Raw genomic sequence first — 22,729 nt, 5'->3', positions numbered from 1 at the left:
CAGACACCCCCCCCCCCCCGTAGTGAGGATCGAACCCGGGTCTCTGGCGCAATATGGCAGGGATTCTATCGCTGTGCCACTGTGCCACTTTGCATGGGAAATGCAACTCCAAAGAGTTTGATTTGGCTCCTTCACTGGAGACTGTGCTTTTCAGCTGTGAAACTTGGGTTTATGCTCAATGGACACCACTTAAACTACTATTACAGTGGCATGGTGGTAGAGTTGCTGGCTTACTGCTCCAGAGGCCCCGGTTCAACCCTGACTACGGGCGGTGTCTGTACGGAGTTTGTACGTTCTCCCTGTAACCGCGTGGGTTTTTTCCAGGTGCTCCGGTTTCCTTCCACACGCCAAAGATATACTGGTTTGTAGATTAATTGGCTTCAGTGAAAATTGTAAATTGTTCCTCGTGTGTAGGATAGTGTTAGTGTACAGGGATTGCTGGTTGGCGCAGACTTGGTGGGCCGAAGGGTCCGTGTCCGTGCTGTATGTCTAAACTTAAACTGAAGAAGGGTCTTAAACTGAAGAACTTAAGTCTGAAGAAGGGTCTCGACCCGAAACGTCACCCATTCTTCTCTCCAGAGATGCTGACTGTCCTGCTGAGTTACTCCTGCATTTTGTGTCCATATTCGGTGTAAACCAGCATCTGCAATTCCTTCCTAAACTTGTACCATCCCCATGGGAACAACTGGCCTAATTGTTCTGCCATCATTGCTTCTCTGATGGCTGTTGCATTTGACTTGGCTATTTAGCTCAGAGCCGTGCATCTGGTTAGAGCTTAAAGCTCATTAACCTGAAGTTTTCCAATTGTGTGCTTTTGGGATGGACGCCCACACACATGGGAAATTCAGCGTGAGAGATGGAGGCATCTGAGTGAAAAGCCTTTTCTCGCCTGTTGCACTTCTGATTAGTGCATGATAATCTGAATGTAGGCATTGACTGGTGTGATCATCTAATGGGTGCTAAATTAGCTACAATAAATTACAAGCCATGTCAAGTAGGGCGGCACAGTGGCACAGCAGTAGAGTTGCTGCCTTACAGCGTCTGTGACCCAGGTTCGATCCTGACTACGGGTGCTGTCTGTACGGAGTTTGTACGTTCTCTCCTTGACCTGCGTGGGTTTTCCCCGGGAGCTCCGGTTTCCTCCCACACTCCAAAGAGACTTATTGGCTAGGTATAATTAATTGTAAATTGTCCCTGGAGTGTGTAGGATGGTGTTAGTGTGTGGGGATAGCTGGTCGGCACGGACTCGTTGGGCTGAAAGGCCTGTTTCCATGCTGTATCTCGAAACTAAATTAAACGAGGTAGTTCTGGTGTGTTTGCTCTTAGCTGGGGCCACACTGTATCTGCTCACAGGGCTACACAGTCTCATCCACAGGAAGCCTAGGACCAGATTCCTTAGTTTAGTATAATCTGAAGAAGGGTCCCGACCCGAAACATCGCTGATCCATTTTCTCCAGGGATGCTGCCTGACCCGCTGTAGTACTCCATCATTTTGTGTCTGTCTTTTTGGTTTGTGAAGTCCATTCTGTGCTGTGGTGTCCTTAACATAAATAAATAAATAAATAAATCCCCATATCATTTTACATCATGTTTTGCAGTCCCAATCGTACAACATTCATCAGGATACCCAGTGGGGGCCATGCAGTAAAGAAGCCTAGAGGTATGTTTCACCATAGACCTGGTAATGAAGGTGGTATGTTTTCTGTGCCAGGTGGGGTCTTTGATGCAATGATTTCTATTGACTTCATAGGTTTGGTCCCAGTCCCATTGAAACCAATGGAGCTGAATTCTCTGGAAGTGGTGGCCAATATTTCTCCGCCTGGAATTCTTTGCCACAGGAGGCTGTGGAAGCAACGTCAGTGGATATATATATTTAAGGCAGAGATAGATAGATTCTTGATTAGTGTGGGTGTCGGAGGTCATGGGAGAAGGCAGGAGAACAGGGTTAGGAGGGAGACATTTTAGGGTGGCATGGTGGCGCAGCGGTAGAGTTGCTGCCTTACAGCGAATGCAGCGCCGGAGACTCAGGTTCGACCCTGACTACGGGCGCCGTCTGTAAGGAGTTTGTACGTTCTCCCCGTGACTTGCGTGGGTTTTCTCCGAGATCTTCGGTTTCCTCCCACACTCCAAAGACGTACAGGTATGTAGGTTAATTGACTGGGTAAATGTAAAAATTGTCCCTAGTGTGTGTAGGATAGTGTTAATGTGCGGGGATCGCTGGGCGGCGCAGACTCGGTGGGCCGAAGGGCCTGTTTCTGTGCTGTATCTCTAAATCTAGATCAGCCACGATTGAATGGTGGAATAGACTTGATGGGCCGAGTGACCTAATTCTGGTCCTATCATTTTTGATCTTATGATGTGCAAACTTTACCGCAAACCTGACTTGGTGCATGCAACGCGGAACGAGTTTTCACACCATTGTTAGTTTATACAAACTGTGGAGATGTTTGCAAAGAAAGTGGCATTCAAAACCCAACGGTTGGAATATTTCACACCTTAAATAACCTTCAAGCCAACTGCAGAACTACTATCTACCTCATTGGTGACCCTCGGTCTATCCTTGATCGGACTTTGCTGGCTTTACCTTGCACTAAACGTTATTTTGGTGTTGATTGAGATGTATTTGGAACTCCAGATCTTCCTGGGCATGTTAAACACCACCCAGGCCTTATTGATTCTGCTTTTTATGTACAACAACAGTAGAAAAACATTTTTTCTTTAACATTGCCAAACATGGACATTATGGCCTCCTTAGATCAGAATCAGGATGTACTTTCTGATGCTTTCCGAAGATACCACTCAAAAGCAAACTGCATTGAATCCCACTCCTGTGGTTATAATTGGAGGTGGTCCTTTAGAAATCCACTCCTGTGGTTATAATTGGAGGTGGTCTCTTAACAATTAGTTTCAGAGAACACTTTAACCCCCCCCCCTCCCACACTGACCTTTCTGTCCTGGGCCTCCTGCACTGTCAGAGTAAGGCCCAACACAAATTTGAGGAACAGCACCTCATATTTTGCTTGGGCAGGTTAAAAATCCAGTGGTATGAATGTTGATTTCTCTAACTTCAAGGAACCCTTGCTCTCTGGCTCTCTCCGTCCCTCATCACACCCTAGTTCTCCGACCAGTCAGACTGGCCTCACGATTACATTTTATTTTTGTATGCCTCGGTGTCAGCTCCCCCTAGCTAACAGTGATCTGTCCTACATTTGCCTTGAACTTCCTCCCCTTTGATCCCTCGTTTTCACACCTTACCCTTCCATATCTCTGTGTCTCCTTCTCCCCTTGACTCTCAGCCTGAAGAAGGGTCTCGACCCGAAACGTCACCCGTTCCTTCTCTCCAGAGATGCTGCCTGACCTGCTGAGTTACGCCAGCATTTTGTGTCTGTCTTCAATATATCAAACCAAATTGCCTGGCCAATCTTCCCACCAAAGTTCAACGTACAATCAATTGCTGATTGGGAATTTTTGATCTGAATTTACTGACTTAACCTTACACTAAACGTTATTCTCGTTACCATGTGTCTGTACACTATGAATGGCTCGATTGTGTTCATATATTGTCTTTCCGCTGGCTGGTTAGCACGCAACAAAAAACTTTTCTCTGTACACGTGACAATGAACTCAAACGATAAACCTTAAGTCATTTATTTAACTTTAATCCAATCTTTAGCATTAATGCTTCATCAGTTGAAGATCTAAGCATAGTCAGGTCTCGGTTGTGTTTAATTGTTATAATCAATTCCAAGAGCGTGCTGCAGAATTGTGAGTGGCGAGGGATGCATCTAATTGGATCGTTACACAAACACAATAGCTGGGCACGACGGCCAAATAGTTACGTTCTGTGCTTCTCATTTATAAAAAGAACATTATTTTGCCAACAGAGCCAAATTCAAGAAATCATGAAGATGTCTATATTGTCCCCGTGAGCTCCAAACCAATCCCTGTGCCACTGCCAAGAAAATCTGTTGGGGTGAGTTGGTGTAGTGTCTTCTTGTGCTGCTATATAGTGATTCTTCCATTGGGAGATCAGAAATCATTCAATGTGATGAGGTGAAGACCAAACTCTTGATTTTTCATTTCAGTTTAGTTGAGGTTCGTTTAGTGATACAGCTTGGAAACGGGCCCTTCGGCCCACCGACTCCATGCTGACCAGCGATCACCCCATTCACTAGTTCTATGCTAGACACTATGATAATGGTGTGGCACGGTGGCACAGCGGTAGAGCTACAGCCTTACAGCGCCAGAGACCCGGGTTCGATCCTGACTATGGATGCTTGTCTTTACGGAGTTTGCATGTTCTCCCCGTGACCTGCCTGGGTTTTCTCCGGGATCTTCGGTTTCCTCCCACACTCCAAAGACATAGAAACATAGAAAATAGGTGCAGGAGTAGGCCATTCGGCCCTTCGAGCCTGCACCGCCATTCAATATGATCATGGCTGATCATTCAGCTCAGTAGCCTGTACCTGCCTTCTCTCCATACCCCCTGATCCTTTTAGCAAAAAGGGCCACATCTAACTCCCTCTTAAATATGGCCTACCCCTTATTCTTAAACTGTAGCCCCTTGTTCTGGACTCCCCCAACATTGGGAACATGTTTCCTGCCTCTAACGTGTCCAACCCCTTAATAATCTTATACGTTTCGATAAGATCTCCTCTCATCCTTCTAAATTCCAGTGTATACAAGCCTAGTCGCTCCAGTCTTTCAACATTTGCTGAGAATTGAAAAATAACGATAGAAATGCCTTGCGATCCTGTGCGGCAGAATATTGGGGACGAGGCAATGGTGCAGTGTTTCACTGTGTTGACTTCTACAGGTGAAGCTGAAACAGAAAAGGGTCAAGGCAATCTTGGACTGTACCGCGGACAATGCCGACGAGCTGACCTTCACCAAGGGAGAGGTCATTGTTGTAACTGGAGAGGAAGACTTGTTTTGGTGGGTGAGTATCTGCTCTCCAGAAGCTCCTTCCCACTGTTATCCAAGCTTCCACCTAACCACACTGAAAGTGCCTTGTAGGACACTGGACATTCACCATGTACTTGGCATTGCTTCAGACTACCACGATGACCAGTCTGAAGAAGGGTCCAAACCAGAAACGTCACCTATCCATGTTCTCCAGGTTTGCTGCTTAACCCACTGAGTTACTCCAACACTTTTTTTTGTAAACCAGCATCTGAAGATCCTGGTTTCTAAATTTTGACTGGTCTGCTGTGATCTCGCCTCAAGGTATGCCCACTTTGAAGGAGGTCTCCTCCTTTCTCTGGGAGTTCTGTGAGACCCTCTTTCGTGTGAGACCCCGACTCCATCAAATTGATAACAGGCAGTCTTGGAAGTCTATCCTGCCTAGTCAAACCGCATGTCAAAAACCTCGGCATGATATTTGACTCTGCATTAAAATTTGATAAGCAAGTCAACGCTGTGGTAAAAGCCAGCTTCTTCCAACTTCGAACCATAGCTAAAATCAAACCTTTCCTCCAATTCGACGACACAGAAAAAATCATTCATGCTTTCATTTCCTCCCGCCTAGACTACTGCAACTCCCTATACACTGGGATCAGCCAATCTTCCCTGTCCCGCCTGCAACTGGTCCAAAACGCCGCAGCGAGACTCCTGACGGGTACCCGTAAAAGGGACCACATCACCCCGATTCTGGCCTCTCTCCACTGGCTCCCTGTACGGTACAGAATCAACTTCAAGCTCCTCCTATTCACGTATAAAGCCCTAAATGGACACTCCCCCCCCCCCACATCAAAAATCTTCTAACCCCCCTCTCTAACTCCAGGTCCCTCAGGTCGGCCGACTTGGGGCTACTCACTATCCCGCGGTCTAGGCTTAAACTCAGGGGTGACCGCGCTTTTGCGGTTGCAGCTCCTAGACTGTGGAACAGCATCCCTCTCCCCATCAGAACTGCCCCCTCCATCGACTCCTTTAAGTCCAGGCTCAAAACATATTTCTACTCCCTAGTGTTTGAGGCTCATTGAGGAGGCGCTGTGAACTGTTTGCGTGCTACTGTATGTTTTCTTTTTTTTTCTATTGGAACCTAATCAAATGTACAGCACTTTGGTCAACGTGGGTTGTTTTTAAATGTGCTATACAAATAAAATTGACTTTATTCGTATAAAGTCCCCCTCTGTGAACAGCTCATCTCTATTCCCTACCTGTGAGGTAATATAGTAGGCCCGTTAGGCCCAAACTTCTCTTGCATTGGTGCAGCACCCTGTCCTCCCCCTCTCCCCTCTCCCTTGTCCCCCACTTCCCCCTCCCTCCTCCCCCTCCCCTCCTTTTAAACTTTAAAATGTGAATAACTTTAAAAATATAACACCGATTTCAATAAAACTACTTGCGTTATCACTAAAGTGACAATGGTGAGTGAGGTGGGCCTAAAATTGTCGCGCTGTCGTGTACCGTTTTGGCTGAAGTTTAGTCACAAACAAGATAACAAACGAGAGTTTTAGTATATAGATGACAAAACCCGGGTGCATTTTCTTGTGGTTTTTCGATTCATGGAGTCCTCTAGTACAAAAAAAAAATCCTTCAACCCAATTGTCTGTTTAGAGTGATACGGCCCTTCATCCCACCGAGTCCGTGCCGACCAGCGATCACCCCGTATGCTAGTACTATCCCACACACTCGGGACCATTTACAATCTTACCGAAGCCAATCAACTTACAAACCTGTATGTCTATGGAGTCTCCAATCTTTGCACATCCCCAATCCCCAATCCTTTCCATTCGTCACTTTAATTTCATGTTTCATGTATCTTGTTGTGTTCTTTGACTGTTGGCTGACCAATTTCCCTTCTGGGATAAATAAAGTTCTCTCGTATCGTATCAGGATTGAACCCAGCGCTCTGCAGTGAAAATTGTGGAGACCCACATTGGGAATGGTTAAATATACATTGATTAACAGTGGAGGCATACGTCTAGAACTTAGTGCTAAATCAAATGGCTCTTTAGCTCCAGCACAGGTTACACAAGGACATCAGAACCATTTTGGAAACGGGTGAACACAATATGGCGTAATGCACTTTAAGTTTATTTTATTTTATTTTAGAGATATAGCATGAAAATGGGCCCTTCGGCCCACCGAGTCTGTGCAGACCAGAGATCACCTGTACACTAGTTCTATGCTACACACTGGGGACAGTTTACAGAAGCCAATTAACCTGCAACCCTGCATGTCTTTGGAAGATGGGAGGAAACCAGAGCACCCAGGAAAAACCCAAACGATCACGGAGAATGTACAGACAGCATCCGTAGTTGGGATCGTACCCGGGTCCTTGGCACTGTAAGGCAGCAACTCTACTGCTGTGCCACTGTGCTGCCCCATAAACTTTCATCAGTCAGAGATAAATGACTTATCATATCATCATATATATACAGCCGGAAACAGGCCTTTTCGGCCCACCAAGTCCGTGCCGCCCAGCGATCCCCGTACATTAACACTATCCTACACCCACTAGGGACATTTTTTTAAATTTTTTTTATTTTTTTTAAAAATAACATTTTTACCCAGCCAATTAGCCTACATACCTGTACGTCTTTGGAGTGTGGGAGGAAACCGAAGATCTCGGAGAAAACCCACGCAGGTCACGGGGAGAACGTACAAACTCCTTACAGTGCAGCACCCGTAGTCAGGATCGAACCTGAGTCTCCGGCGCTGCATTCGCTGTAAAGCAGCAACTCTACCGCTGCGCCACCGTGCCGCTACCGTCCCGCTATTGTTAAATGATTTATAATTGAGTGAATCCGTTTCTTTCACAGCTTGGCCACATAGAAGGAGGCAAGTCAAGGGCGGGGGCTTTTCCGGTGGACTATGTTCATCTGTTGTCTGAATGACCAGATCCTCCATTTGGAACAGACTTGTGATCGCGTGAACCTTCAAACGAAAACTCCGGAAGCCCTTTGGAAAGGTTGGGTTTCTCTCTCCCGGCTTGGCACGATGGGCCACGCCTTCGTTGGAATGCCAACCCGGTACATCAGCTTTGTGTCAAGATTTCTGCCCTTTGAAAATTGTTCCTGTAATCATTGGAGACTCACTGGTTGCTCCAACCAAGTACCGATCAAAAGCTGGAACCGTTTTATGTGAAGGCTGGGCCTCAGTCCACGGTGACCAGTTTGTCCTGATATTTAAACCTTTATCCCTTTCAAAGGATTTGTCTTTCACTGCCTCATTTGACCAATATATGTCCACAGAGGTAGATGGAGCTCTAGGAATAATGACGGGGGGATGCTGCAGACAGGAGATGCTCTGAAATGGGAGCGTCTTCACGAGTGAGCCGTGCTTCACTGAGGAGTCTTGTAGGCATTTGTCGATGTGTGGCTGAAACGTTACATTAGACAGGTACTATTTTGTAGGGTCAGTAAAGAACAAGGGTTGAATGTTGCATTCCACGATGGACTGGGGTATGGGGAATGGGATTCTAGCTGAAAGAAGTGTAAAGGTCCTACCAGATTCAATTGGGATTTATGGATTGTATATAAAGCATTTCTCGGGTGGAATGGAGCATTGCCTAGATTAGAGTTGAGGTGCGCGTAAAATGCTTTGTGTCATAAATTGAACTGGAGTACAAACACAGTGCATGGATTGATAAGGGTGTGTGCGCGTCGTGGAGCGTTGCACTAGTTAAATTGATACGGTGGGCCAAAGGAACAAATGGAGTGCTGTATATGGATTGAATGGAGAAATGCCCAGGTGGTATCAGCGTGCAAGGACCGAGTGGAGTATTGCGTACATCCAATAAAAAGCACAGGCCAACTGGATGGTGCAATCCACAGGTTGCATTGCCGTATTTGGACAATGTTTTGCACAATTTGAGAATAGGTTGGAATAGGAATACTGTAACTATGAGGTGATGTTAAATGTTTAACATGATCTACTGAATTGTAACCACCTGAACCACACTACAATGTTGGCTGCCAAATACAGGGGCTTCGGAAGTAAATAGCAATTGGAGGAATCCACAGCTTACTAGTGTACATTCCAAAACCTTGCTTCTCACCATAATTCCTCATGAACTGCACGAAGAATGAAGAATGTTAGTCTGATGGAGTCTCGACGCGACCTTTATGTTTCAAAGAGTTTATTGTTCATACACTTGAAGGACCTGCAGATGGCCGGGGGGAAATGTAGGAGGGTTTCACTTATTTGCACGCACGAACATCAATTGTTTTCAAATAGATATCGACAGAATATTACACTGAAGAGTTTGCAAAAAAATGGCCGAAGTAAAAGGGGATGGGACAAGACAAGAGGGTCTTGGGTGGTATGGAGTGTAGGTGGTTTTTGAGTGAGGTGGTCACGCAACCGCTGGCACTCTGAACCCAGGCCACGCGCGAGAGCACGTTTAACTCAAACCAACGATAAATGGATCGAGTGGTGACACAGTAAAGGGGGCTAATAGTTTTTGGTCACGTGCAGAAAATGGGCTAAGCTTTTTTATCCTAGCACATCCTGTAGGAAATCAGCTGGACTTTTAGATTAATTTCAATTTAAAACCATCTCTCTGGTTGGGAGAAAGCAGGATGAGCTATTATTAGAGTGACACAATCAGAAGGGATTTTTCTCTATGCCCAAGGAACAGAGTAGAGTAATCGGTCCGCACAATTACGTTTGATGGAATTTTGCACTCTGATTTTTTTTCACTGGTCTCTAATCTGGCTGTCATTGAGATGTACAAGTCAGCTTGTATATAACAGCAATGGTTCCACCAAGTCTGGATTTTTACTCGCAGTCTTGAAGTATTAACATCAGAATCGTCTCTCGAACGAAACCCATTAATTGAGCTTTCAAAACATTGATAAACCCCAGAACTTTTCCTGTCAAAAACTTCCATTGTTTGACAAAGGTCAAAATGGATGACATTTCCATGAAGACACTGGAGCGTTTAATTGAAACAACTGTGCACGGACTACATCATTCAGCATAAAGATGAGATGATCAAAGTGGAGAATGCCGTTGATGTCACTGCTGTGAAGCATGATGAAGATGGAGTGTCCAGGGCCAACTTTGCAACTTGAAAAAGAAGTGATTGATCACCTGCAAGCATAGGAACGAAAGACAGGCACAAAAAGGTGGAGTAACTCAACGGGTCCAGGCAGCATCTCTGGGGAAAAGGAATAGGGTTGAGCTCCTTCGTCAGGCTGTGAGTCAGGTGAGTCCTGAGATGCTGCCTGACCTGCTGAACTACTCCAGCATTTTGTGAATAAATACCTTCGATTTGTACTGGTATCTGCAGTTATTTTCTTACACAATGTATTTCCCAAGAGAGCTCTTGAGAAAACCTTGAGTAACTGAAGGTTTGTGCATGGGTGTGAAATGGGCCAAGAAATACAAAAACGTAGACACAAAATGTTGCAGAATCTCAGCGGGACAGGCGGCATCTCTGGACAGAAGGAATGGGTGATGTTTCGGATCGAGACCCTTCTTCGCACAAAAATGTGTTTGATGTATCTAACTGCAAAGAGGAGTGTACAAACTCCAGTACCAAAGAGAGAGAGGGAGAGGTGAGACTTGCTGGTATAAAGACTGAAGAAAAATATTGCATTTTGTTATGCATTGCAATGTAATTCACTATTTATTAAAATTAATAACATACCTGCTTTGATGTATCATTTGCGTTTTCTATTTTTGCGTTTTAATTCTGTCCTCTTGTGTATCCCACAATTCCTTTACTCCACCTCTGCCATCCATGCCTTGCCAAAAGCTTAAGACCTCCACTTCCCTGGCTTCCCACCCCCGCCCCCTGTCCCCCCCGCCCCCTGTCCCCCCCGCCCTCCCCCCTAAACTTTATCTTCAAATCAACCTCCTTTGTCTGGATATTGGTCTTATCTCCTAATATATCAGTTTAGTTTAAAGATACAGCACAGAAACGGGATCTTCAGCCCACCAACGTCCGCGACGACCAGCGATCCCCGCACATTATAGACAATAGACAATAGGTGCAGGAGTACGCCATTCAGCCCTTCGAGCCAGCACCGCCATTCAATGTGATTACGGCTGATCATTCTCAATCAGTACCCCGTTCCTGCCTTCTCCCCATACCCCCTGACTCCGCTATCCTTAAGAGCTCTATCTAGCTCACTCTTGAATGCATTCAGAGAATTGGCCTCCACTGCCTTCTGAGGCAGAGAATTCCACAGATTCACAACTCTCTGACTGAAAAAGTTTTTCCTCATCTCAGTTCTACATGGCCTACCCATTATTCTTAAACTGTGGCAACCTTGTTCTGGTCTCCCCCAACATTGGGAACATGTTTCCTGCCTCTAACGTGTCCAACCCCTTAATAATCTTATACATTTCGATAAGATCTCCTCTCATCCTTCTAAATTCCAGTGTATACAAGCCTAGTCGCTCCCGCCTTTCAACACATGACAGTCCCGCCATTCCGTGAATTAACCTAGTAAACCTACACTGCACATTCGCACTATCCTACACACACCAGGGACAATTTACAATCTTTACCAAAGCCAATTAACCTACAAACCCGTGTGACTTTGGAGTGTGGGAGGAAACCAGAGCACCCGGGGAAAACACACACGGTCATGGGGTTACAGAATGTACAACTACCGTACAGATATCACCCGTGGTCAGGATTGAACCCGGAGCTCCGGCGCTGTAAGGCAGCAACTCTACCACTGCGCTACACTCGTGTGGCTCAGAATTCGATTCTGGTTGAGTATCGGCTAAGGCATTTCAATAAATTCCACAATAAAGACATGCATTTGCCGCTGAGAGGAGAGATACGAGGATCCAACCCCATAAAATCTGGCTACCGTAATAAGTAGAGCCAGGGTGTTTAGGCGCTAAAAATCTCTGAAATAGGCAGGCAAATAGGCATTATAAAATTATGAAAAGGGCATTTATTGACAAAAGAAGGCAGGTATTTCCACCACCAAAATATGGTTAAAAATGTGTTCAGCTATCTGTACATGCTGGGAGACAAAATATTTCTTCTCATGATTCACTGCTTTCTCACATGCTTTGCAAAACAGCACACAGTTGTCTGTAGAGAATATATCACTCCCGTACACTCTCACCAAATCGTTCAGTTTTTTACATGGCGTTGACTTGACTTTAGGCATTTTGACGCTTGCAGGGGTAGATCCTACAGGAGCGGGGATACAGATCTCTACAGGCAGGCCATGTACAAGCTGAGAAGGGGAATCAGAGCTGCCAAGGAAAGGTACTCTGAGAAGTTGAGGAGCAAGTTCTCAGCTAATGACCCTTCTTCAGTTTGGAAGGGCTTGCAAGAAATCACAAGGTACAAGAGGAAACCCCCCCCCCCCCTCCTTGGACAATCGTCAGCTGACCAACGACCTGAACGAGTTCTACTGCAGGTTCGAGAAACAGAAACTTAACCCTGGTACCCCCTCCCCCAACCAACACTTCACACCCACTCACAGCCTGACTCCAGTTTGAAAAGGCTGAACCCTTCCCCACCCACCCCTCTCCAACCACCACGGGACACCATTCTGCTTTAGTTAAACATTTTGTTCAAGGTGGCCGCGCCGTTGTGTTTGGCTGCCTGCCACTATGTATGTTTTTCTTTTTTTTTCTTCCTAATCAGATGTGCAGCACTTTGGTCAACGTGGGTTGTTTTTAAAATGTGCTATACAAATAAAATTGACTTGACTTGACTTAACACCCACTTACAGCCTGACTGCAAAAGACTGGGGACCTTGTCCACTACCGACGAATGAACGAGTGATGGTGCCCCCCCCCCCCCCCCCCCCCCCCGGTGGTGGAAATGTTCTTGTAAGTCACGGCAAAAAAAGGCTGATTTAGGCACTCGATCGTGAACAAGGCGTTGCAGTGGGTCTGGGCGTGACAGGAATCGGGCTAGACGCCAGGCAAGAATTAACAATAACTTTAATGCAGTATCTGAACCTTCAGTCACTTCAGTCACCTACACGAGTCAAACTCAAGCCCCTTCCAACAAACCCCGCAGCCACAGACCAGTCTGTTCCCAGGGGATTGACCCAGGGAGTGGCCTAATCCCCCCCTGTCCACTCAGTGCCGAGGGGAATGACCCAGGGAGTGGCCTAATCCCCCCGGGCATCGCCACAGCATCATCTTGCTGAAATCATCAAAAAAAGGCATTTATGGCAAAATCCTGGCTCCAGTAATAAGCGACATGATTAAACTGAAATTCTTTCATTATACTTATGACTGGTGATATTTGCCGTAGTTTCTTATTCTATTGCAACAATATACTCAAATTTCTCTCCGGTTGTTAGTGTTCGATGCACCAATGTCAAGGCTTGGCACTCCTAATAAGCATTTACAGGACTGTCTGAAGAGGGATCTTGACCCAAAACGTCACCTATTCCTTTTCTCCGGAGATGCTGTCTGACCCGCTGAGTTACTCCAGCTTTTTGTGTCTATCCTCGGTGATTGATGGCTTGACTCTGTGCTGCGGGTCTGCCCTTGAACGCCTTATCGTTATAAAACAGAATTGGCATCCAACCTCTTCAATATTATAGCTATGAAGATGTCAATCTAAGACTGTCTCCCACAGGGCATAGGCCATCGCTATCAGCTTGACACCAACATCTTTCAATGCCACTCGCACTTCTGCCCTAAGTAACATAGCATCGGTAATCGTACACTGTAGAGTCATAGTGATACAGTGTGGAAACAGGCCCTTCGGTCCAACTTGCCCACACCGGTTAACATGTCCCAGCTACACTAGTCCCACCTGCCTGTGCTTGGTCCAGATCCCTCCAAACCTGTCCTATCCATGTACCTGTCTAACTGTTTCTTAAACCTTGGGATTGTCCCAGTCTCAACTACCTCCTCTGCCAGCTTGTTCCAACATCCCCACCACCCTTTGTGTGGAAAAAATTACTCCTCAGATTACTATTAAATATTTTTCCCCTTCACCTTGAACCTATGTCCTCTGGTCCTCGATTCCCCTGCTCTGGGCAAGAGACTCTGTGCATCTAAAAGTGTGCTGGTTGTGCTGGAACTGCACAGTGGAGGTAGGACACACAAACGACCCTGACCTTCTGCGCTGAAGCGTGCAAAAGCCGAGGGGTAACGTTTAATATCAGCAAAGCAAATGTGCCCTGCTTAACTGACCTTGGTCAATCATTAAAGAGGTTTAACAGTGAGGAATTGGAAATGTAGAATATTCTGCTTACCTTGGCTGTCATTTCTCCCAGAGATCACAAAATTCATAAGGTGCAGGAGCAGATTTAGGCCATTCGGCCCATCGCCTTAATCTGCCACTTCAATCATTGCTGATCTTTCTCTCCCTCTTAACCCCATTCTCCTGCCTCCTCCCCATAGCCCGTGACACCCGTACTAATCAAGAATCCATCTCCGCTGTAAAAATATCCATTGACGGCCTCCATAGCCTTCTGTGGCAATGAATTCCACAGATTCACCACCCTCTGACTAAAGAAATTCCTCCTCATCTCCTTCCTAAAGGAACGTCCTTTAAATCTGAGGCTGTGACCTCTGGTCCTAGACTCTCCCACTAGTGGAAACATCCTCTCCGCGTCAACTCTATCCAGGCCTTTCACGGGGGGGGGGGGGAGTAAAATGTCAGAATTCAGCAAAAAATGTCTTAGCAAGTATTCAATAACCAGACGTTGCTACCGCAAAGACAGCCAGCATCAGGCGACACCCACACCACCCTGGCCCCACACTCATTGACCCACACCACCCTGGCCCCACACTCATTGACCCACACCACCCTGGCCACACTCTCATTGACCCACACCACCCTGGCCACACTATCATTGACCCACACCACCCTGGCCACACTATCATTGACCCATACCACCCTGGCCCCACACTCTCATTGACCCACACCACCCTGGCCCCACACTCATTGACCCACACCACCCTGGCCACACTCTCATTGACCCACACCACCCTGGCCACACTCTCATTGACCCACACCACCCTGGCCACACTATCATTGACCCACACCACCCTGGCCACACTATCATTGACCCATACCACCCTGGCCCCACACTCTCATTGACCCACACCACCCTGGCCCCACACTCATTGACCCACACCACCCTGGCCACACTCTCATTGACCCACACCACCCTGGCCCCACACTCATTTCACTCCTGTCATCGGGAAGAAGATATCGGAGCCTGAAAACTAAAGTCCAGGTTCAGGAACAGCTTCCTCCCTACAGCCATTAGGCTATTAAACACTACAACCTCCAAATAAGCTCCGAACTACATAGACTTGGGGGACATTGGTTTTGTCTTTTTGCACTATTATTGTTTGTTTTATGTGTTAATATATTTATATATATGCGTGTGTGTATGTGTGTATGTATGTGTGTGTGTGTATATGTATGTGTGTATGTGTGTATATGTGTGTGTATGTGTGTGTGTGTATATATATATATATGCGTGTGTGTATTTATGTGTGTGTGTATATGTGTGTGTGTATATGTATGTATGTGTATATGTGTGTGTGTATATATATATATATGTGTGTGTATATATATATATATATGTGTGTGTGTGTGTATATATGTGTGTGTATGTGTATTTCCATATTGAACCTTTTTTGTTCATTGTATTTACAGTACAGCATTACAGTACAGAGTATGTGTGTATGTATATATGTGTGTATATGTATGTATATGCGTATTCTGTTGTGGTGCTGTAAGTAAAAAATTTCATAGTTCTGTTTGGGACATATGACAATAAAAGATTCTTGAGATTAGCGCACAAATGCACTGCAGAGGGCCTGGCTGAATGGGACTGAAGGGCTTGCGTCTGTGCTTTATAGCCCAATAACATTATTACACAGAGACTTTTAGTTTACTAGGTGATAAAGTGCCACGTAAAAGGCTGGCACACAAGGTAAGAGTTCTCAGGATTTGTCGAAGTGTGTCAACGTGGATTAGAGGTTGTTATCCAAATGGTGCTGAGCGAGAATACATGTCTCCGGCTGGAAGGTTAAAATTAATGGATTCCCCCCCCCAAAAAAAAAATCACCTCTTGCCTCTCAATTATTTACTATCTCTTGAATGACTTAAGTTGTAAAGTAGTAAGTGATAGGAGTAGAATTAGGCCAATTGGCCCATTAAGTCTACTCCGCCATTCAATCATGGCTGAACTATCTCTCCCTCCTAACCCCATTCTCCTGCCTTCTCCCCATAACCTCTGACACCCGTCCTAATCAAGAATCTACCTCTGCCTTAAATATATGCACTGACTTGGCCTCCACACCCTTCTGTGGCAAAGAATTCCACAGCTTCACCACCCTATGACTCATGAAATTTCTCCTCATCTCCTCCCTAAAAGAACGTCCTTTAATTCTGAGGCTTTGTTTTGGCTCATCATCCTATCTGATCTAGATCCAGTTGTAAATTTAGAATTCCTTGCTCACTTCTAACACCAATTTTGGTGTCGTCTCCCAATTTAGTAACAAAGTTAACACATTGTCATCAAAGATAGACTCAAAATGCTGGAGTAACTCAGCGGGGTCAGGCAGCATCTCGGGAGAGAAGGAATGGGTGACTGGTCAGTCTGAGGAAGGGTCTTGACCCGAGATGTCACCCATTCCTTCTCTCCCGAGATGCTGCCTGACCCGTTGAGTTACTCCAGATTTTGTGTCTACCTTCGATTTAAACCGGCATCTGCAGTTTTTGTTTCCCTGCACATTGTCACCAGAATCGTTAATGTAGATGTCAAGCAACGGTGGACTCAGCAATGTCCCCAGCTGCCCTCCCCTGGTCACGGGCTTCCAATCAGAGAAACAATCCTCCACAAGTCAAGTCAAGTCAAGTCAAGTTTATTTATCACATACATATTCAAGATGTGCAGTGAAATGAAAGTGGCAACGCCTGCGGATTGTGCTAAAACTACAAAACACAATAGATTTATATTTTTTTAACACAAAAAATAAATTAATACAGTAAATGTATTACCGCACGGTGGCACAGCGGTAGAGTTGCTGCCTTACAGTGACTGCAGCGCCGGAGACCCGGGTTCCATCCCGACTATGGGTGCCGTCTGTACGGAGTTTGTACGTTCTCCCTGTGACCTGCGTGGGTTTTCTCCGAGATCTTCGGTTTCCTCCCACACTCCAAAGACGTACAGGTTTGTTGGTTAATTGGCTGGGCAAATGTAAAAATTGTCCCCAGTGGGTGTAAGATAGTGTTAATGTGCGGGGATCGCTGGGCGGCGCGGACCCGATGGGCCGAAGGGCCTGTTTCCGCGCTGTATCTCTAAATCTAAAAAAAAATCTAAAATTAAATTAGTCCCTGGTGACAGTCCTGATGGCCTGTGGGAAGAAAGTCCGTCTCATCCTCTCTGTTTTCACAGCGTGGCAACGGAGGCGTTTGCCTGACCGTAGCAGCTGGAACAGTCCGTTGCTGGGGTGGTAGGGGTCCCCCATAATGTTGCTGGCTCTGGATCTGCACCTCCTGGTGTATAGGTCCTGCAGGGGGGCGAGTGTAGTTTCCATGGTGCGTTCAGCCGAACGCACTACTCTCCCATTTGAATCATTCCTCCAAGCCAATTGTGAATCTAACTGTGAGTCCCTTTGGATTTGATATGATTGAACCTTGCAGGCTACCCTATCACATGTAGGAAGGGGAGAATGCAACGTTGCTGATAACAAAAATAAAGAGGAGGGCATGCTGCGATGACGAGATTTACACACCGTAACTGGATATTGGTTGAAAACGTGTCAAATGAAATTTAATGTAGGAAAGTGTAAGGTTGTATAATTAAACTACATCAGGAGATATTGGGAGGTTGGTGGGACTATGACAGTCTACTATGGAAAGATACCAGTCTGTAGGAAAGATCCACAGATGCTGGTTTAAACCGAAGATAGACACACAATGCTGGAGTAACTCAGCGAGACAGGCAGCATTTCTGGAGAGAAGGAATGGATGACGTTTCGGGTCGGGTCTGAAGAAGGGTCTCGACCCGAAACGTCACCCATTCCTTCTCTCCAGAGATACCGCCCGTCCCGCTGAGTTACTCCAGCATTTTGTGTCGATCTGTGGGGCAGATACCTGTACAGTTTGTGAATGTTCAGTCCTTCTTTCATCCTTGCTGCTTGTTACCAGAGGGTGTGGTGCAGTTTAAGTTTAGAGATACAGCATGGAAACGGGCCCTTCGGCCTACTGACTTCATGGTGACCATTGATCCTTGTTCACACTAGTTCTCTGTTATCCCACTTTCCCACCCACTCCTTACACACTGGGGGGGGGGGGGGGGGGGTGGTGACCATTGATCCTTGTTCACACTAGTTCTCTGTTATCCCACTTTCCCACCCACTCCTCACACACTGGGGACAATTTGCAAATGCCAATCGACCCCCAAACCCGCTCGGCTTTGGGATATGGGAGGAAACCGGAGGGAACCCATGTGGTCACGGGGAAAATGTGCAAACTCCACACAGGCGGCACCCGAGGGCAGGATCGAACCTGGGCCTGTAGCGTTGCGAGGCAGTAGCTCTACCACTGTGCTGTCCGCCCGGACATGGAGTTCCAACAAAAATCCAACTTAACACCATTGTGTGGAATCAGCCACCCATCACCTTACACATGCATTCCTTTCACAGGCTCTGCGTGGTGACTGGTTGCAGTGCGTACCAACTACAAGATGCATTACGGCAACTTGATAACGTTGACTGCATCTCCCAAATCCCTGATTTCCATTGCATAGAAGGTCAGCTGATATATGGGACGGGGATAGATGGCTGTCCATGAGGCAAATCCTGGAACCATGTGGAATAGCATTTGCACCTGTGATGATAAAGCACCATTGAACTGGTATATTACCTCCCTGAAACTCTTCTGGTTAAAAGAAGAGAAGCACCGTGGCACATCCTGACTACGGGTGCTGTCTGTGCCGAGTTTGTACGTTCTCCCCGTGAACAGTGTGGGTTTTCTCCGGTTGCTCTGGTTTCCTCTCGCACTCCAAGGACTGGGTGGCATGGTGATGCAGCAGTAGAGTTGCTGCCTTACAGCGCCAGAGACCCGGGTTTGTTCCTGATTGCAGGCGCTGTTTGTACGTTCTCCCCGTGAATCGCGTGGGTTTTCTCCAAGGGTGACCGGATTCTTCCAACACTCCCAAGATGTACAGGTTTGTAGGCGAATTGGCTTGGTGAAATTGTAAATTGTCGCTAGTGTGTGTAGGATGGTGTTCGTGTGCGGGGAACGAAGGGCCTGTTTCCGCGCTGTATCCCTAAACTATAAACTAAATTAAATTTGCACTGGCCACTGTCATTCTCAGTTGAGAAGAAGCAGAACTGAAGGGATTGCTCCACTGGGAGCTGACACAGATGTAATGTTCTGAGATGCTCCCCTCAGCAGCCGAACAATTCTATGATCTTGTAGTTCACCATCTGTGGCTCCAACCCATAATCACACCATGAAAGCTGGCTGTAAAATCAAACCAAAAATGCTGGAATAATGACAGCATCTTACAATTTTTATAGCATCTCGAACGTAACAAAATGTCCCAAAGGCACTGCATGGGAGTATCATGAAATATCAAGCTGAAAGCACAATAAAAAGTTGTGGCAACTGCAAATGGAGTTTGTAGTCTGGAAATGTACAGACTTTGCTGTAAGGCTAAGAATATTTAATGATTTCTAGAATGTTCTAGTGTTATGTAACTTGTGGATTTAACTTTTGAATCTCTGGGCGGCACGGTGGCGCAGCGGTAGAGTTGCTGCCTTACAGCGGAGGACACCCGGGTTCGATCCTGACAACGCGCGCTGTCTGTACGGAGTTTGTACGTTCTCCCCGTGACCTGCTTCAGTTTTCTCCGGGTGCTCCGGTTTCCTCCCACACTCCAAAGTCGCACAGGTTTGTATGCTAATTGGCTTTGGTAAAAATTGTAAATTGTCCCTGGTGCGTGTAGGGCAGTGTTGGTGTGTGGGGATCGGTGGTCGGCACGGACTCGGTGGGCCGAAGGGCCTGTTTCCACCCTGTATCTCTAAACTAAAGTCAGCTAAACCCTGAAGGTGGTGCGGTCTGGGAGGAATTCACAGCTGTTAGACAATAGGTACTGGAGTAGGCCATTCGGCCCTTCGAGCCAGCACCACCATTCAATGTGATAATGGCTGATCATTCTCAATCAGTACCCCGTTCCTGCCTTCTCCCCATACCCCCTCACTCCGCTATCCTTGGACAATAGGTGCAGGAGTAGGCCATTCAGCCCTTCGAGCCAGCAGCGCCATTCAATGCGATCATGGCTGATCACTCTCAATCAGTACCCCGTTCCTGCCTTCTCCCCATACCCCCTCACTCCGCTATCCTTAAGAGCTCTATCCAGCTCTCTCTTGAAAGCATCCAACGAACTGGCCTCCACTGCCTTCTGAGGCAGAGAATTCCACACCTTCACCACTCTCTGACTGAAAAAGTTCTTCCTCATCTCCGTTCTAAATGGCCTACCCCTTATTCTTAAACTGTGGCCCCTTGTTCTGGACTCCCCCAACATTGGGAACATGTTTCCTGCCTCTAATGTGTCCAATCCCCTAATTATCTTATATGTTTCAATAAGATCCCCCCTCATCCTTCTAAATTCCAGTGTATACAAGCCCAATCGCTCCAGCCTTTCAACATACGACAGTCCCGCCATTCCGGGAATTAACCTAGTGAACCTACGCTGCACGCCCTCCATAGCAAGAATATCCTTCCTCAAATTTGGAGACCAAAACTGCACACAGTACTCCAGGTGCGGTCTCACCAGGGCCCGGTACAACTGTAGAAGGACCTCTTCGACCTTCTACAAGATGGCCGCGCCGTTGTGTTTGGCTGCCTGTCGTCGCTCACCTGGAGATCGTAGTGTTCTTCGAGCCACTTTAGTTTACGACCGCCGAACCCTCCTGTTGATCCGACCCTCCGTCGTCGACTTCTTCAGTCCAGGTCCCGGACAAAGTTTCTTCCAGCGATCGCTCCTCGATCAACTCCCGGTAGATGTGCGGGCCCAGCCTTACATCCACCGCCGCACGCACCGCGCTAGGAGGCGGGGTAAACGCGCGGGAACTTTCGAAAATTTAAAAAACCTCGCCCGCGCTCATCCAACAGCGGCCTACCTCGCCCAGCGCTGCGAAGTCGGACCTGGTCGACCTCACAGCTCCATCCACCGGCGCTCCCTCGAGCTCAGGTATGCCGCTCTTCGACCGATCATCCCGGTCCCTGGACTGCCGGCCCGTGGGCTCCCAGCAAGGCCATCTGTGAAGCGCAGCGGCGTGGTCTCCCTGAACCTCCGCCCGCTGGCGTGGGAGCCGCTACCGGACCGAAGCTCACCTGTTGTCCCTACTGTCCCTACTAAAGTGGCCCTGATCAACGTAAGATCCCTCCAAAACAAGACTTTCATCCTCAACGACTTCTTCATCACCCGTGGATTGGACTTCCTACTGCTCACAGAATCCTGGCTTAACCCTGGTGAGCTTGCTCCACTCGTGGAACTCTGTCCTGATAACTGTCACTTTTTCACCTCGCCTAGGCTCTCCGGACGCGGTGGGGGCTTAGCCACTGTGTTTAAGAAACATTTCAACTGCCGCCTCCTGAACGCTGATCATTTCTCCAGTTTCGAGGTGCAACTAATTAAAGTAGGCCTAGCCTACCCCCTCTTAATTGTTCTTGTGTATCGCCCACCAAAAATGCATAAGGACTTCATCACCCAATTTGCTGATCTGATTTCTAGCATTTTGCCCAAATTTGACCGGATCATGATTCTTGGTGACTTTAATATTCATGTTTGCTGTCCCACTAAGCCTCTTGTGAGTGAATTTATGCACCTGGTTGAGTCCTTCAATCTGACTCTTCACACCACGGGACCCACTCACAAGTTAGGCCATACTCTCGACCTAGTGTTATCGTCCGGATTCCCAATCAACAACATTGAAACTACTGAAGCCTGTCTATCGGACCACAGCGCTATCATTTTTGACGCATCTCTGCCTCTATCTCCCGCAAAATCTCATCTCCCTGTTCGCTACTCCCGCGACATAAATTCATTGACTGCCAGTAAATTCTCCGAGGCTCTCACAGCTGCCCCCAACATCTGCACTATTGAGGCCTCTCCCCCCCATCTCAGCACTGAGGATCTCGCCTCTTTATTTAATATCACTTGCTCTTCCATCCTGGATTCTATCGCTCCCCTTAAAATGAAAAAGCCTAAGCCCAAAGGTCGGCCGTGGCTCAATGACACCACCAAAGCCCTAAGAAGGGAGTGCAGAAAATCAGAAAGGAGATGGAAATGTGACAAGCTTCAAATTTCCTTCGAAATTCTGAGAAACAATCTTCTCAAATACCAGGAAGCAGTAAAGTCTGCTAGAGCACAATACTTCTCCGACCTTATTTCGAAAAACTCTCATAACTCCAAGGTCCTATTTAGAACAATTACCTCTGTCATATGTCCCGCCCCCAGTACCAGCTTAGTTGGGTCCCTTGCTAAGTGCGAAGAATTCGCTAAATTTTTCACCAACAAAGTTGAGAATATTAGAATGAACATTTCCCCTCCCACCCGTGACCTAGCTGTCTCACTAGTCTGTTCATCTAAATTGGACTGCTTCCAACCCGTCACTCTATCCTCCCTTGCAAAGCTTGTCTCCACTATGAAACCTGCAACCTGCCCCCTTGATCCTGCCCCCACTGCCCTTCTGAAGGATGTCATTGCAATAGCTGGTCCCAGCATCCTCTCTATTATCAACAGTTCTCTGGCCACTGGCACTGTTCCAACCAGTTTCAAGCACGCGGTGGTCCAGCCCCTAC

The 22,729-nt window shown here is 46.9% G+C and overlaps 1 protein-coding gene across 2 annotated transcripts in view; it reads left to right on the top strand.

Moving 5' to 3' along the window:
• Positions 1-10,563, top strand: part of LOC144606949 (arf-GAP with SH3 domain, ANK repeat and PH domain-containing protein 2-like) — a 101,084-nt gene extending 90,521 nt beyond the window's left edge. For both annotated transcript variants that reach the window (XM_078423474.1, XM_078423475.1), the window contains exons 25-28: positions 1,599-1,660; positions 3,885-3,973; positions 4,817-4,939; positions 7,764-10,563. In XM_078423474.1, coding sequence (XP_078279600.1) covers positions 1,599-1,660; positions 3,885-3,973; positions 4,817-4,939; positions 7,764-7,838 — 349 coding nt within the window. In that variant the 3' untranslated portion in view covers positions 7,839-10,563. The remainder of the gene's footprint in view (positions 1-1,598; positions 1,661-3,884; positions 3,974-4,816; positions 4,940-7,763) is intronic.
• The last annotated feature ends 12,166 nt before the right edge of the window (positions 10,564-22,729 follow it).

The sequence above is a fragment of the Rhinoraja longicauda genome, chromosome 27, assembly GCF_053455715.1.
Source record: "Rhinoraja longicauda isolate Sanriku21f chromosome 27, sRhiLon1.1, whole genome shotgun sequence".
Taxonomy (NCBI): Eukaryota; Metazoa; Chordata; class Chondrichthyes; order Rajiformes; family Arhynchobatidae; genus Rhinoraja; species Rhinoraja longicauda.
This window is presented reverse-complemented; position numbering and strand designations above follow the sequence as displayed.